This window comes from Petaurus breviceps, unplaced genomic scaffold (genome assembly GCF_028583685.1).
Source record: "Petaurus breviceps papuanus isolate PSGF00001 unplaced genomic scaffold, PetGlider_PUasm1.0 419, whole genome shotgun sequence".
NCBI lineage: Eukaryota > Metazoa > Chordata > Mammalia > Diprotodontia > Petauridae > Petaurus > Petaurus breviceps.
This window is the reverse complement of record NW_027186324.1, coordinates 9,244,163-9,260,960: the sequence shown is the minus strand read 5'-3', so window position 1 is coordinate 9,260,960 and position 16,798 is coordinate 9,244,163. Positions and strand designations below refer to the sequence as shown.

The 16,798-nt window shown below is 40.7% G+C and overlaps 1 protein-coding gene across 3 annotated transcripts in view; it reads right to left on the bottom strand.

Moving 5' to 3' along the window:
* Positions 1 to 16,389, bottom strand: part of SYAP1 (synapse associated protein 1) — a 35,331-nt gene extending 18,942 nt beyond the window's left edge. The window contains exons 1-5 of one of the 3 annotated variants that reach the window (XM_069100703.1): positions 16,095 to 16,211; positions 13,576 to 13,675; positions 4,155 to 4,273; positions 3,217 to 3,283; positions 2,208 to 2,281 (exon numbers count right to left, since the gene is read on the bottom strand). In XM_069100703.1, coding sequence (XP_068956804.1) covers positions 2,208 to 2,281; positions 3,217 to 3,283; positions 4,155 to 4,273; positions 13,576 to 13,603 — 288 coding nt within the window. In that variant the 5' untranslated portion in view covers positions 13,604 to 13,675; positions 16,095 to 16,211. Of the gene's footprint in view, positions 1 to 2,207; positions 2,282 to 3,216; positions 3,284 to 4,154; positions 4,274 to 13,575; positions 13,676 to 16,094 lie in introns of all 3 variants that reach the window. The other 2 variants (XM_069100702.1, XM_069100701.1) reach the window with 2 other exon arrangements.
* Positions 16,390 to 16,798: the final 409 nt, after the last annotated feature.

Here is a 16,798-nt window from a genome sequence, read left to right as displayed (position 1 = left end):
ACCTTTCAAAATTATGGACAAGGTAAAAGTTCCTCATTAAACAAGGGACAGAGAGGATCGCAGATGATAAAATGGACAATTTTGATTATATAAAACTGAAAAACTTTTGCATGAAGATCAATGAGGTCAAAATGAGAAGGGAGACAATTAACTTGGAAATCTTTGCAGAGAATTTCTGATAATGTGATATACAAAATATATAGGGAATTAATATAAATATATAAGAATAAGAGCCATTCTCAATAGGCAAATGAAAACATGTTCAAAACTTTTTCTTCTCTCTCAAACCTTCCATAGCTCCCCATTTCCCCTTGCTGTCAGCTGAGAACCTTACCTCACATTTTACAGAAAACAAACTGAGGCCATTAGTTGTGAGCTCCCCCTTCTTCTCTCCTATCATTCCTATAGCTTTTGCCACTATTTCCTCCTTCCCCTGTCCGACGTGATGAGCTGTCCTTACTCCTTCTGTCTCCTTCAGCAGGCTGCCTCTGCAGTCATCCTCTATCATGTCTTCGCAATCTCTCCCTGTCTACTGGCTCATTCTCTACATGTGTTGCCCTCTCGCATCCTGAAAACCCCTCACTTCATCCTTCTAGACTCGCTAACTACTGTCCTACATCTCTTCTGCCTTTCAGGGACATTTTCTTTCTCTTTTCTCCTTCTGATCTCATCATTCTACCAAAATGGCTCTTCCCTATTTATCTGGGTGTTCTTCCCCAATGTATCTGAACTCTGACTTATCAGTCTGGTCCAATGCCTTATTTTCCCTCTAAAGGAGGGTGTTTTCCAAGGCTCTGCTCTAGGGACTCTACTTTTTGCATTCTCCCTTTCCACATTCTCCTTTATTTTCTGGTGTGTGTGTGTGTGTGTGTGTGTGTGTGTGTGTGTGTGTGTGTGTGTGTGTGTGTGTGTGAAAGACACAGAGACAAAGGCAAAGTGGCAAGCACGGGTAATTCTTAAGGTTCATTTGAAGGGCAGATGCAGATATGCGTGTGTGTGAGAGAGAGAGACAGAGAGGGAAAGCGGCAAGCACAGGTATGGTACTGTCACTCCCCTTTTCAAAAACCTTAATGATTCCCTGTAGTCTCTGGGATAAAATACGATTTCCTCAATCTGCATTTCACCCAGCTCCAACTTAGCATTTTTTTCATATTACTTCCTCTTTCTAATGCAGTTAGGTGGCAGAGTTGATATTAATTTTAATCATTATGCCTACCTATATAAATTGCACTAAAAACCAAAATTTGTAAGGATCTTTATTGCTCCATTTTTAAAAACTAATGTAATAGGGAAATTAAAAATATTCTGAAAATGTTCAAATCAATTAGAAGTCTAATAGGTAAACAACCATACTAAAAAATTAATGAAATTAAAACAAGATGCAGTTTTGCACTTGAGTCATATAAGATACTTGTTTTATACTATACTACATCTTGAGAGATAATGAATTAATTTAGAATTGGAGAGAAGTTTGTATTACTGGAGTTTTGTTATACTTTCTTCAGTTATAGCTGTATCTTGCAACCCCTCATACCTCTCTTTCCCTTGAATTCTATCCTTATTTTTTTTTTTTGCTTTTTGGAGGGGGGAAGGCAGGGCAATTGGGGTTAAGTGACTTGCCCAAGGTCACACAGATAATAAGTGTTTAAGTATCTGAGGCCAGATTTGAACTCAGGTCCTCCTGACTCCAGGGCCAGTGCTCTATTCACTGAGCCACCGAGCTGCCCCAAATTCTATCCATTAAAAAAAATATATAATGGTTGGGGGGGAAGGGTGTATCAGAGGAACTAGACTTGTGATTTCATTGGTACAGAAAACTACAGGTGAAGAAACTTCCTCTACTAATACATAATCTGCATTTGCCCTTCAAATGAGCCTTAAGAATTACCTGAAGCACTGAAAGCAGAAGTGACTTGAATGTCTGATGCAAGACTTCAGCCTAGGTCTGACTACAAAGCCTATTCCCTCTATCTGTCCACTAAACTGATGTGTCTCATTTCTTCAAATAATACTTAAGAGAAATCTTATATGTAACTTAAAGTTAGAAAACTTTAGATACACTTTATCTGGTATCTATACTTTAGATACCATAGAACACTTAGTCAATCAATATATGGAGAGAAAAGTGTTTGCTGAGTGAAACTGTATATGATCGTACATGTGGCATGGCGGGTGATCACTCATGTTTGTTTCAACAAGAAACTTACTGCAGATAAGGCCAATATTTGTTGCTGAATTGTTTCTTCTTCATTACTGTCGACCCATGGAGGCACTGCTGCTTCTACAAGTTAAAAAAAGGGTCATGAGGAGAAGTGAATTATGCTGATTATACAAAATAAAGAAGGAGAAAACTTTAATACACCCAGTAAAATATCAACTTAGAATGTTCTATTTGTTAACAACTTTAAATTTCATTAAGTTGAAGTTATATCCGTTGTATGTGAGTCTGAAAAGGAGATACCATACTTGACTTACAAGAAAGAGCTGTGAAGAGGTTGAAAGAGTAGAAACTATGAGGAGTTTTGAGAAATGTGAACAACTAAACAAAGAAATAGCTTTCACAAAACACTGAACTGAGCTAAAAAGAATTAAATTTCTTTGGTTACATTTTGTCCTGGACTACATAAGTACCAGAGCTCCCAGTCGCATGTGGGGAATACAGACCAATCCCAACCACACCCAATTTATCAATGACTCACTTCCCCCAACATACACCCCCTAGAAGATGATCTTTCTTTTCCTGTAATAAACAATAGTAGATAATTTAATCAATTAATCAATAGTAGAATAATTTCATCAATTTCAGTCTCACAGCAGCAAAATATGACCTTAGAGGCAACTAGCCAAAATGTTAACTATAGGGTGGTGATTACTGTTTTTTCAGTTTGGTACTGATAAAATGGCTATATTTTATACTCTCTTTCCTCGGTACAAAAATAAACTAGTTTTCATTTAGCACCACCAAGTGGTAATTGTGCACTAAGCCACATAAAGGAATAGAAGAACCTAAACTGTATTTACTAGTGTGAGGTTATAAGGGGACATCATCATTTAGCCAAAATAAAGCTACTTCTAGGCAGGAATGCACCGAAAACTTTTGTATCCAAATTATATATGCTGAGAGGCAAAAGAAAACAGGAATAACTCTTAACTTTCACATAATCTTTTACATTTCACCTAGAAAATCAATGTTCTAATATAGAATAAATATCATACCTGACTTTTTTGTCTGTTGTTCTTGCACAAATTTTTTTTGTTCCTTCTGAAAATCTCCTATAATTGTCTAAAAAAAAATTTAAAAACGTTATCTTGAAAATAGTCAAACTTCACTTGACTAGATAAAAGCACACATAATGCAAATTTTCAAACAAGAAAGTAAAAAGCAAATCTTTTCCTCCCAAAATAGAATAAAAGGTACATGGTATTTTTTGAGCTTGAGAATACATTTTTGAGGATTTTCTTTCCCCACTGTATAAACAAAATTATTTGAGTATTTAATTTTTTAATTAAAATATCACATTTCTATGCAACTTCTTAAAGAACTTAAAAATCACTTTTCTTATGATTTCCCTATGGGGTAGGTCAGACAAGCAGTCCCATTTTACAGATGTAGAAACTGGACCTCTAATAGGTGAAGTGACTGTACAATATACCTATTATACCAACATACCTAGGAGTACAGTTCAATCTCAAATCTAGGGCTTCAACTAAAATTCACTGATTCACATATAATACTGCAGGGGGAAATCTCAGTATCAAACAAGATTCCTAAGCTTTAGACAATACTCTGTTTCAAACAATGTAAACAAATTTCCAAACTGGAATTGATTACACTGGGCTATGACTTCAAGTACATAAGAAACATGTCATTTGATTATGCACGGGGATGAAAATAGAGTTTGGAATCTGAAATAACATTAAACAACTAAGTTATAAAATTTTAAATAAAAAAAATTTAAACAAATTGTAAAACTATGGCTGAAATTATCTGTATTTTAAGCAATTTTGCATAAATGAACAAAAACCCCCAAGGATCTCAGCACTAAGCAAAATTATAAAATATCAGAATATGTAGGAGATTCTATTTTGGACTTAATTCAGATACTGATTAAATTTCATGGGGGTTCAACTTTCCAAAAATATTTTAAAAGTACCTTATCAATGATATCATCTATTTTCCCTTCTTCTACCGACTTCTTTATTGTTTGTGCTGTTTCAGCAACTGATTCGGTTATCTTTTTTGTAGCAGCAGTGGCAAAGTTAAATAGGTAATCTGCCAATGATAAAAAATAAATAAGCTTTAGTCTGCTCTCCATTCAAGTACAATACTTAGTAGATAAATAATGATTTTTCCTCTCAAAAGAAAACTTGCAAGTATCTAAAATTCTGAGAGACAGTATTATTAATTAGGGAAGATATTTCCATATAAAGTAAACAAACGTATATTATACTGCTATTACGTACTTGCAAGGCACTACACTAGCCACTGGAAATACGAAGACAAAAATTAAATAATCCTTGACCTTAAGAAAATTATATTCTCCAGGAAGGATACAAAATGCATACAAATAAGCAAATACAAACTATGTATATATATATATATATAAAATTAATTTCAAGAGAGTGCTAGTAACTGTATCAGAACAGGTATTTTTTTTTAAGGAAGGCAACTAAGCTGTGCTTTGAAGGGAGGTTAAGACTCCCTGCAGACTGAGAAAAGGGAGGGAATTTCAGACAGAGGCTTTAAACACCAGGCTGAGCCACTAAAGATTTCTGAGTATATGTATAGTTGGAAAGGTGACATTGCAATATCTATGTTTTAGGAGTATTAATTTGACGGCTCTGTGAATAGGATGAAATGGAGAGCAATGAGGTTGTGAGCAGGGAGGCCAACCAAGAGGCTAGTGCAAAAATCCAACTAAAGATGCTGAGCACAGAACAAGAATAGAGGCTGCACAAATAAAAGGGACAAAGGAAACTCACTGTAGGTCAGTTATTTTGATTGGGGGAGGGGAGGGCCATGTCTGTTTAACATACGTATGTCTGTATGTTTTACTCCCATTCTGGTTGTCTGTGATCTCATGGGTGTGAACTCTCCATCTAGCAGAAGGCAAACCATCCAGCCCTGTCCATTCTGGCATATTCCTGTCTGTGTCCCCGGAGAAGGCAGAGCCCACAGGCTGGTTCTCTTGCCATTCTGGGTAGCACAGAAACACCAGGGTTGCCCCATAATCTTGACCAAGCTGTGCTGATTCACTGTGGAACTATTTTGTCTGTGTGGAAGCAGGTTCATTACCACGTCTCTCCAACTCTTTGGTGATTGTGGTATTCCATGACTTGTCATATTAACTGATACCACATTAAACATTCAATCAAAAGAACAAAAATTCAAGCTGGGTTGAAAAGAAAACCAACAAACTTTTAGGCTTTAGTCAGGCTTTCACACTACACACAGCAGGCAAATACAACTGCTAACTGACTAGATTGCTTTGTGATTCCCAAGTAAACTTCCCACAGCAGCCATCGCAAACTTTCCTTGCTCTGCTCAAGCTTCCATCCTTACTTCTTCCCTTTACTCTCAACTTCATCCTTTACTTCTTACTTTACAAATAAAGATCTATGTCAAAAGGTACGCATTCTTCCACTTTTCTCTAACCCAAAGTCCCTCTCCCCCCACCCTTCCTTTTCATCAAGAGGTAATGTCCCTTCTCTCTACTCTCCCCATGCATTTGAATCTCGAGCCTTTTTGCTCCCTCAAAATGTCCCCTCTCTTTAGCATATTTAATCTCTCCAGTTAGCACCTTGCTTTTGCACAAAATCTCCACTTAATCCAGTCCAAAACAAATGTTTATGAACATCTATTATGTGATCAAAACTGACTTTCTTCAAAGATTTTCCATTCTAGAGAGGTACATACAGATTAATCAATAAAAGGTAAACCAATCATTTTGAGAATACTAAGAACTGGATGTGTGTGGGGGGGTGAAGGGGGGAGGAGGAAGATATCAAAGAAATCTTCACGGAGGAAAAGGCACTAGGATTGGGAAGGAGGTATTGTCCAGGCTTTGAGGACAGGCTTGAGGAAAGAGGGGGAGCGAGGGAGAGAGAGGGAGCGAGGGAGCGAGGGGGAGGGAGGGGGAGAGGGAGAGAGAGAGAGAGAGAGAGAACAAGGCAATAAAGGTAGGAATTTCAAGTATGGTTAATTCAATTGCCCCTTTAGATATCATACTATTTTTCTTTTTTTTCACTACCACACTTCTCAATCTCTGTTTCCCTTTCTGCCCCACCCACTCATAGGTTCATAAGATTTAGAAGGGAGTCTAGAGGTAATCCAGCTGAACCTCTTCATTTCACAGATGAGTAAACCCTGGGAAGTTAAGTGACTTGATTCAGGTAACTAACAGGCAGTAAGCAGCAGCTCTAAGATTTAAAATCTAGATCCTGATTCCAAATCCCATTCTTTTCCAATACACGAATTCCTTAACCCACTAAAATGTGGCTTCCATCTTGACTGCTGACACTGTGCTCTAAAAAGTCACCAATAACCCCCATAATGTCCAATAACTTTTCCTTGGTCCACATTCTCTTTTGTGTCTATGAAGGAATCAGTGCTGCTGACGACTGAACTAACCTGGTCCTTCTCTCACCTCCCCTCTTGATTTCTCCGGCCCTTTTGACTTTTTCAAGGACCTTCCCTTCTAGTCCCACTTGATTAATTCCTACCCAAACTTCCAAGACTAGCTCAAATTTCTCTCAATTACATTATACTTTGTATGATAGCTACTTATGTACAGTTCATGTTTTTATAATCACTCTATATCTCTCTACTGGAAGGTATCTGTTACCCTATCAGCTCTCTAGGATGAAGATTGTTCATCACAATTCATCAGAATTCAACTACTTTTTAAATATTATCATTGTCATTGTACATATTCTCTCAGTTGACTTTTTTTCCCCACTATGCATCAATTCATGTCAATCTGGATGACATTATTTTTTACAGTACAGTAATACTTCATCACATTCATATGCCAAATTTTGTTTTGTCATTTCCTAATCAATGGGTAATCGTTTCCAGTTTTTTGCTATCAAAAAGAGAGTTACAATGAATATTATGTTATATAAGGTCTTTTCCTTTTGTAATTGACCTTCTTGGAGAATTTGTCCAATAGCTGGATTCTTGGATTAAAGGCTGTGAGACAGTTTAGTGACTTTTTATTACACCATCGTCATTTTTTTCAAGAATGGTTGGCCCAATTCATAGTCCATCAGCAAAACTCTTCTATCTTCACACAACCTTTCCAATATTGGCTGTCTCTACCTTTTAATGATCTTTTGTCAATTTAAAGGATATAAGGTAAACAGCTCAGTTGTTTTAATCTTCACTTCTACTGTATTTTTTTCCCTTTTTTATTTTTTAGTTTACATCATTCATTTCCACATAGTTTTCTCCCCATTTTTCCTCTACCCACCCACCCCAAAATAGCGATCCCACTGAATATCCCCTCCTCCAATCTGCTCTCTCCCATATCTTCTCCCATCTCCCCTCCAACTTTCCAGTAGGGCACATTAGATCTCTATGCCCCTGTGCCTGTATATCTTATTTCCCAGTTGCATGTAAAGTAATAGTAATAATAGTATATATATATATTTATTTAAACATTTGATTTTAAAACTTTGAATTTCAGATTCTTTCCCTTCCTCCCTTGTCACCCACCCTTACTGGGAAGATGAGCAATTCAATATAGCCTGTACATGTGTAGCTAAGGAAAATATTTCCATAGTGGATATATTGTGAAAGGCTGACTATATTTCCCTCCCTCCTATCCCACCTCCCACTTGTTCTATTCTCTACTTTGATCCCATCCCTTTTCAAAACTGAGTGCTTCCAACGTCTCCCCCCCCCCCAGCCTGCCCCCCCCTTCCATTATCCCCCCTCTTATCCCTTTCCCCCCTCCTCTCCTGTAGGGTGGGATACCCTACTTAGTGTGTATGTCTTTCCCTCCCTAAGCCAGTTCACTCATTCCCTTTTGCCTTCCTGTTCTTCCCCTCCATTGTAAGTTTCCCCTTGCCTCTTCTATATGATAGTTGACCCCATTCTGTCTCTCCCCATCTCCTCTCCCCTCTTAATTTCACCATTTAAGTATCATCCCTTCCTATTCATTTGGTCCTGTGCCCTCTATGTATACCTGCACACATATGTACACATGCTCATATATGTATTCATATGCCCATATCCCTCCTCTCTCTCTCTCTCTCTATATATATATATATCTTTCTGTTACCCCAGGGTGTTTGGGAAAAGAGGATCCTGAAAACGTGAGGTCTGCTCTTCTCCTGGGACCCCAACCACATCCTTGGGAAGAGATATAACTGCCCAACTCCTGGAACTAGCCATTCCAAGGAAACATCTTTCTTGGAGGGATTGGCCTCTGTCCCAGGCCTCTCACAAGATACGATGCTTGCTAAAAACACCTGGCAGTATGCCTTCATTGTTCTCAGCACTCCTTAAACTGTAAGATTCAGACCCCAAACTGGAATCTCACCCATGGAGAAGTCCTGCCTGGGACCCTCCCGAGTGGGATCCTGATGGCTGTACTGGGATCCCCCAGCTTGTGTGGTCAGGTGTTGGTGCTTCCCCACATCGGTGATGATTGTAAATATGTGTGTGTATATATATATATATATATATATATATATATAAATCATAGTTGCTCTTATTATTCCTAAGCCTTTTACTCTGTTATCTCTGGTTTCCTTCCCATTCACCTATATTGGATCTTTTGAAGTGCTGAGTCTTCTATTCATGCGAATACTGAACCTCCTTAATTGGACAATTTCATATACATTCTGAGGATCTTCATTACAACTCCTTCCCTTCCCCCCTTTTTTTGGAAAGGAAAAGGAAACTCCTCCCAGACTGGGTCTCCCTATCTCTCCTAAGCTAGAAGTGCAATGGCCATTCATAGACCAGATCCCGCTGCTGACTGGCTCACCATATTGAAGTTCAGAACTTTGAGTTCAAGCCAGTGAATCAGCCTCAGCCTCCTCAGTAGCAGGGGTTATAGACAGTGTGTGTTACCACACTAATCCAACTCTCATTCTCATAGATAAATCTCAGGGTTCTAAAGGCTCTGGGGTGTGGGGGTAAGTAGACCTTAGGATGGTTCTAATGCCATCACTTGTGCTCCCACCAAATCTGCTTAGAAAAGGGTATTTATTAAGGTGCCATAATAAAAAAAAAATTGGTACAATACATTCCTCCCCACCCCAGTCAAATGTCTGTGATATATTCTCCCATAAACACCACCCAGAGTCCAGGAAAAAAGGACCTCGAGCCTGAGAGCACGTATAGCAATGGGAAGTCTTTTTTCCCTTTTTATGTGCCAAAGGAGTACCCGCAGATCTTGGTTGTTAAAAATCTATTTTTCCCCTTTACTAGGTATTCAAGAAGTTTCTCTTAAGTATGATTTAGTTTCTTGCTAGGCTTTCTGTAGAGCCTTTAGCCTAGTCTGTCCTTAGTTCTGGATGGAGGTAGTACTATCAGCCATTCCAGGGATGTAGCTAGACCACCAATGGAAAGATGGGAGGTCTAACATTCCCTGACCCTCCAAAACTCTCAAGGTCTTCCCAAGAGTGGGGGGTATTCAGGGAAGGAAATCTGTCTGAGGCGTTGCCTTCCTTCCCAGGCATTTCTTCCTCAGGAGTGTAGAAGAAAATCACATTTGCTCTAATTTCTGGAAATCAATCTCTTCTCAACTTGTTTATTAGTAACTTACACATGATCCTGGTGTGTCTCCTCAGTCTATCTGAACATCATTGCTGTGCAATATCATTTCAGTATTCAGGCTTTCTAGTGCTTCATCATTCTATGAGTGCTTGAATAACAGATATATTCTTATCTAGTTTAGGTGTATAATGGCTGAAATGGGAGAGGTACATTTCTGCCCACTCTTACATTATTATCACTGATTTAAAACAATTGTAGTACTTTGGGATGATAAACATTAACAGGGGCTTAGGAAATGTTTACTGAATTAAATTGGATTTTAGAATTTAATTCTCCTTAATAGCATATTCCTAAAAATATATTATGAATTAGAAGTATTTGGTAGGTGACTAGTTCACTTTTAACACTTAAAACAAAATATACTAATTGATAAGGCATATCAAAGTCTCTGAGGAAACATGGTCCTTTCACTGCTGTGCAAAGATAGAAAAGGTACAGGGGAATTTCAATGCCCAAAGAAAAGTGTCAGAGATCAAGTAAAGTAAAAGGAACAGGATTATTCCTTCCTTTTCCTGATAAATAAAAGTCTTAAAACCTAAAATTAAAAGACAGAATGACTCCAAAGACAAAATTTGGAATCCAAGATGAGGGGAGAAGAAAAAGTGGCCTCAAAAGCTTATAATCTATTGGAGGAGACAACCAATGTATATTTATGTAATTTTTTTTTAATTAAAAAATTCTGTGATGGTCAGAAAATTGACTGGTTAGAACAAAATTCAAAAGCAATTCAAACTAAAAGAAGGGGAAAAAAAAGCTAGAGCATGCAACTTGAAGCAACCCCAATCTGATTGGTTAAGACAATATAGAAATAAATATATGCAAAGAAAGCTATATGCAGAATAAATAGGAAATAATAATAAGAGAGGGAAGGCATTAGAATTAAAGAGAGGTTGGGAAAGGCTTCCTATAGAAGATAGAATTTTAGTTGGGGCTTAAAGAATGACAGGAAAGTTCGTAGGCAGAGTTGAGGAGGGAGGGCATTCCAGGCATGGGAAAAACCCAGAGACAGGAAATGGAATACCTAGTTTTTGGAACAGCCAGGTCAGAATCATTAGATCAGAATACCTTGTGGGTAGTAAAGTGTAAGAAGACTGGAAAGGTAGGAGGGGCTAGGTTACAAAAGCTTTGAATGCCAAGCAGGGCATTTTGTACTTGATCCTAGAGGCAATCAGGAGTCCCGGAGTTTACTGAGCAGGGGAATGACATAGCTGGACCTGTGCTTTAGGAAAGTCACTTTTAGGGACTGAAGGGCAGATTGGAGTGAGAAGAGCCCTGAAGGAGGCAGACCATCAGCAAGCTTTTGCAGGTGTGAGGTGATAAGGGCCTGCACTAGAGTGCTGGGAGCATCAGAGTAGAGATAGGGGCACTTAAGAGAGATGTTGCAGAAATAAAATCGACAGATCTTGGGAATAGCTTGGATATGGAGCGGGCAGGGAGGGATTAGAAACAGCAAGGAGTCAAAAGATAAACTTATAGGTCGCAAGCCTGAAGAACTGGGAGGAAGGCGTTGGCCCTCTACAGTAACAAGGAAGGTAGAGGAGAGGGGACTGTTTAGGGGGAAAGATGAGCTCTATTTTAGACATGGTCAGTTTAAGATGTTACTGCACATCATTTGAGATGTTTAAAGGCAGTTGGAGAGAGAAGAAAGGAGGACAACAGAGATGTTGGAGCAGGATGGGTAGATCTGAGACCCATAAGCAGAGAGACGGTAATTAAATCCATGGGATTCAATGAGCTCACCAAGTGAAATATAAAGGGAGAAGAGAAGAGTGCCCAGGACAGAACCCCAAGGATGACCTATATAGTTAGATGTACCTCTGTAATCATCTCTATTATATTTCAGGCAGCAAGGTGTATCAGAAAGAACAACGAATTTGAAGACCCTGGTTTGGAAACCCAATTCTATCATTTACTACTAAGTAAGTAGTTGTGAGAAAAAGAGCTTTTTAAACTAAACATTTATATAAATGCAAGTCTTTATCACCATCACCATCATTTCAATGTCAGGGGGGGAGACAAAGACTGAATCTTATTTACATTTTTTTTCTCTTCTGAGATCTAGGATATGATACTGTATATAAGCGCTTAAGACTTGTTGAAATACAAAATTCTCCAAAAATGAAAATTATTTTTCCTTCTTTATGGGCTAGCTAGCATTGAGTAGGTACACACCAGTATGAAAGGTAAGGGGCTGATCAGGACAAGTTTTCTCTCTTTTTTACATCTAATTCTTTTATAAGCAGGGGAATGTCTATATAGTTCTCTAATTCTATCACAAAATTAAAAATAAACCTAATCATCATAGGTCATAAATTATACTATCAGTCCAATATTACAAGGATTTTATTGAAAACATGCATAACTTTTATTGTTTTTGTTTTTTTGCTTTTTGGAGGGGGGAAGACAGGGCAATTGGGTTTAAGTGACTTGCCCAAGGTCACATGGCTAGTAAGTGTTAAGTGTCTGAGGCTGGATTTAAACTCAGGTCCTCCTGACTCCAGGGCCAGTGCTCTATTCATTGTGCCACCCAGCCACCCCATGACAGATAAATTATATATATATAATTCCCCCCCCCAAGATATATTTTTAAAAAGTGATATACAGAGAGATAAGAATTAAGTCATCCTTGGTCTTTCTTGTTTTTGCTTTTTTTTGGGGGGGGGGGTGCAGTTGGGGTTAAGTGACTTGCCCAAGGTCACACGGCTAGTTTTTGTGTTAACTGTCTGAGGCCGGATTTGAACTCAGGTCTTTCTGACTCCAGGGCCAGTGCTCTATTCACTGTGCCACCTAGCCGCCCTATCCTTGGTCTTTCTACAAGTTTCTATAGACAGATGAAGGCCTAGCCTTCTAAAAGTGCAGAATAGATTTACATAAATAAATAAACCAAACTAGGAAAGGAAGATGATCCTGGGATAAATTTTAAAAAGAGAAACAGACAACAGAAATGACCAAAACCTTTTGAAAGTTGTGGTCATAAGTTTCTGAATATAAGACATGAGATGAGCTGTGATGAATACATACTGAGTGCATATTAAATATGTATTTAAGAAAATGATTCTAAACATAAAACTAAAAGAACATGTACTTTTGTAGAAAATCGTTCAGACTAAGTTTGCTTACTATAAATTATAAAGCACTGAGCACAGATAATGGGTGTTTCAAAATTTACTGCAGTTTAACTACGTTCCTTATCTGCCAGTGTAGCTTAAAGAGCTACTAAATAGCTATTGTGAAGCAATTCTTGGAACTACATAATCTCCGAAGAATCAAAATTGTGAGTGATCAAAAGGGCAATACAGAAATGTATCCACAGTTGGGACTGAGTAGACTGCAGCATATTCCTACTTCTGTGCACATAAAGTACCATAAAAAAGATCAAAAAAAGGATAACAGATGAACAGCCCAAGTGCTACACTGTTTTTTGAAATGTTTATAAAAAAAGACCTAGTTATTGTATCCAGTGTACTGGAGAACATCAATATCCTGGAGGATTTAAAGGAAAGTATAGAAAGAATGAACAAATAGGCATTTATCATACACATACTAGGCGCAAAATTTTGTACCAAATACTGGAGATAGATAAAAACAGAAAAGCAAGACAGCTCCTGGTTTCAAGGAGCTTGAGTTCTAATGAGGGATGGCAATACATATAGGAAGTCAGATGGAAAGGCCCCATGGTCCTTAGGGTACAGATCTTAGGATTTCTTTAATGGCAGCTGCACTGATAAAACCTTGTCCATTTCTGACCACAACCACTGGACAATGCCAAAGACTTGAGAGATGACCTTTACAGTTCTTTAGGGGCTTCAGCATCTGCAGAAATCATTGCCAGGTCACTTCTCTTCATAGTTTGCCTTCCTGGAGGATGACCACGAGCAGGCTGGGCTACAATTGCGAAGGACAAAAAGGCATGGATGAACTGCGATCTGTGCCACTGTTGGGAGGGAGGGCCAGGTGAACTCAGATCATGGATACATTCAAGCGTAACTACTTCTGCTGGGATTATCATTTTGTACTTTGGATAAGAGATTCCTTCCACTTACACTTGTTTTAATCCAGTTTCACAAATATGGCTACTAAAATTCCCATTTAAAATTATGATATGACCTTTTTCTTTATTGACTAAGATGATCACAATCAAGACACAGCAAATGGATTAAAAGAAGTTATAGCTTATATTCTTGTTTTTAAAATGATTAGCTTTGATGGATTCTAGTCCTTTAATATTGTATGCATTTTAGACTTGCACTTACAGCTAGAGACTATTCTATATAATTATGGAGTTGGACTTGGACTTCTCTAGAACAGTGATTTCATTGAGGTACAGAACTCCCAGTAAGAAAACTCTCTACACAAATGTAGACTGGCAATTCCATAGGACACTGAGATTTTAAGTGACTTGCCCAGTGTCACACTATCGGTGTACTGGTCAACTGCAAGATGTGAACCTGTCTCCCTGGCTTCTATGCTGGATCTTTGTCCCCTATGCTTTGCTGCATTTAACAAGTGTTTGTTAGTTTGCATAGAATTTTACAACAAATCAAATCTCAGTGAAGCATTTAACTCTCATATATATTTTCCCTTTTCCCCACTTATCCAGCCACAACTCTGGGTCAGGGCCTCATCCCCTTTTACCTGTGCTATATAGCAAGAGCCTTTCAACTGGTCTCCCTGCCCCAAGGCTCTTCCTACTCCAAACTAACTCAGCTGCCAACCTGATTTTTCTAAAGCATAGGTCTGATCTTGTCATCCTTTTGCTCAATGAGCTCCAGTGGTTATTACCTCTATGATGAAATACAGTTCTGTTTGGCATTTAAAACTTTTAGTTACCGGGCCCTTCCTACCTTTCTAGTTTTCTTCCACTGTGGCCTCTTCCATGTACTCTATGATGCAGCTAGACTGGACCACTTGTTCCCCTAACGTGACACTCTACCTCCTGTCTTTCTGCTTTTGCAGTGGCTATCCCCATGGAAGCTTTGCTTTGGCACCACCACTTTCCTAGTTTCCCTGGCCAGACTGACCTCAAGCCTCACTTTTCAGCAGAAAGCCTTTTCTTGTGCACCAAGGTGCCAGTGCCTTCTGTCTCACATTACCTTCCCATCATCTATTCTGTATAGATATCTTGCATGTAACTCGTTATCTGCATGTTGTTTTCTCCATTAGACCCTGAGCTCCGTGATAGCAGGAACTTTTTTTCCTGGCCTTTCTTTGTGTCCCCAGCTCTTTACACCGTGCCTAACATAAAATAAAAGCTTAATAAATGTTTATTGACAATTAAATTCTCAAATATTGGAAATGGAAATCAAAGCTAATACCTAATGGGGTGGTAAAACTGGGAAATACTACAAGACAATATGATTAACTGAAGCAAAGGCGATCCATAAACATTGCTATCCACTCTACTAACTTCTTGTTAACATATCTCCATCCAGAACTCTAAATGTGTACACTAACGTGGAAAACCCATTAAATTTCAGCGAAACAGTACGGGCAGCCCTTATTTTCCAGCTCTTTGTAACACAAAAAGGTCTATGTTACAAAAGAAAATCAAAGTCTAGAAAGTGGTTCATCATTATCAAAGCATAAAAAACATTGGCAATACAATGACGGTCTTTTAATATTTCGTAAGAGGAGGCCACTGCATTTGGGAAACGCTTTTCGGAAGTGGATCTCAAGGTCTTTTAGGGACAGCGCAGCAGCCTACTGGATACATTGTAGCCTGTCTGGCTTTTCAAAGCCCTTCTCGGCGTCGCTCCCCTCCCCTGTGCAGCTGCACGTTCTCTGGCTGTCCACACCACACTCTCGGGTGCAGTGGGATCCAACCCTGTCCTCGGTCCCGAGAGGGGGCCGCTCACGCCCAACCCACCCGCGGGGTCCCCGGTCCTGGGTGCTTCCGCCCCGCCCCCCCCCCCCCCCTTCCAGGAGGTGACAGTCGGGTCACGGCCTTTCCGACCTCCCACCCTCACGGAACATTCGGGTCACGCTTTAGGCCCGGACTAGTTTCGTAAACGTTCACGTATCCGGTGACCAGCCCAAGGTCTCCAGCATCCAAGGCGCTCCAAGATTAAACACGTCCTAAGTCACGTCCGCCCCAGCGGGCACCGGGGAGGCGAGGGGGCGGCCCCCCCCCCCGCTGCGCACACAGTAGGCGCTTAATAAATGCTTGTTCCTTCCTTCCTTCCTTTCTCCTCCTCTCCCTCCGCTCCGGAAGGGGGGAGTGGCCCCGCCCCGCCCCCAGGACCCGGTCCTCCCTCCTCTCCCCACCCCGCCCCCGCCCGCTCTCCCGGGCCCGGGGGACGCTCACTGCCGAGGCCTTTGGCCTGGTGCAGAAGAGGCTCCTCGTCTCCTTCCCGCGGCTCCCCCACCAGCTGCTCGGGCGCACTCCCCGCAGCTGCCGCCTCTTCGGGGCCACCCTCGGCCGACGCCTGTTCCAGGCCGAACCAGCTGCCCAGACCCCGCAACATCCCGCCCGGCCGGCCGGCCTCAGGGGCCGCTGTGAGCCCGGTCACCAGGGTCCGCCCGCAGCCGCCGCCGGGTCCGACTGGCCAGTTTCTGGGCCCGCCGGAAGCCGTGCAGACTCAGATCACGTGAGCGGCCGCTCTGCCCGCCCCCACTCCTCTATGGTCACGTCGTGCACGCGTCACTTCCGGCGTGGCCCGCGCTGGGGCGGTCACTTCGGGCTGGCCTGGCGGATGTCAACAAACTTTATTCTAGAACTTAGGGCCGGGTTGGGGAACGACCTCCCGCGGCCTCGTGGTTGGCCCCGCCCCGCAGCTGCCCCCGCGAGAGGAGCCATGATGTGCACAAATGGGGGTATTGCGGTCCTACCGGCGTGATGAGGGCTGAGAAAGAAGGAAAGGCTCCTTTAGGGGCCTCTGCCACGTGCTTCTGCCGGCTCAGTGGATCGTGGCCATTACTCACTGTGGGCCACATGCTCATCTGCCACGTGCTTCTACCAGCTCAGTGACCACAGCGATCGTGGCCATTACTCACTGTGGGCTAGTGCTC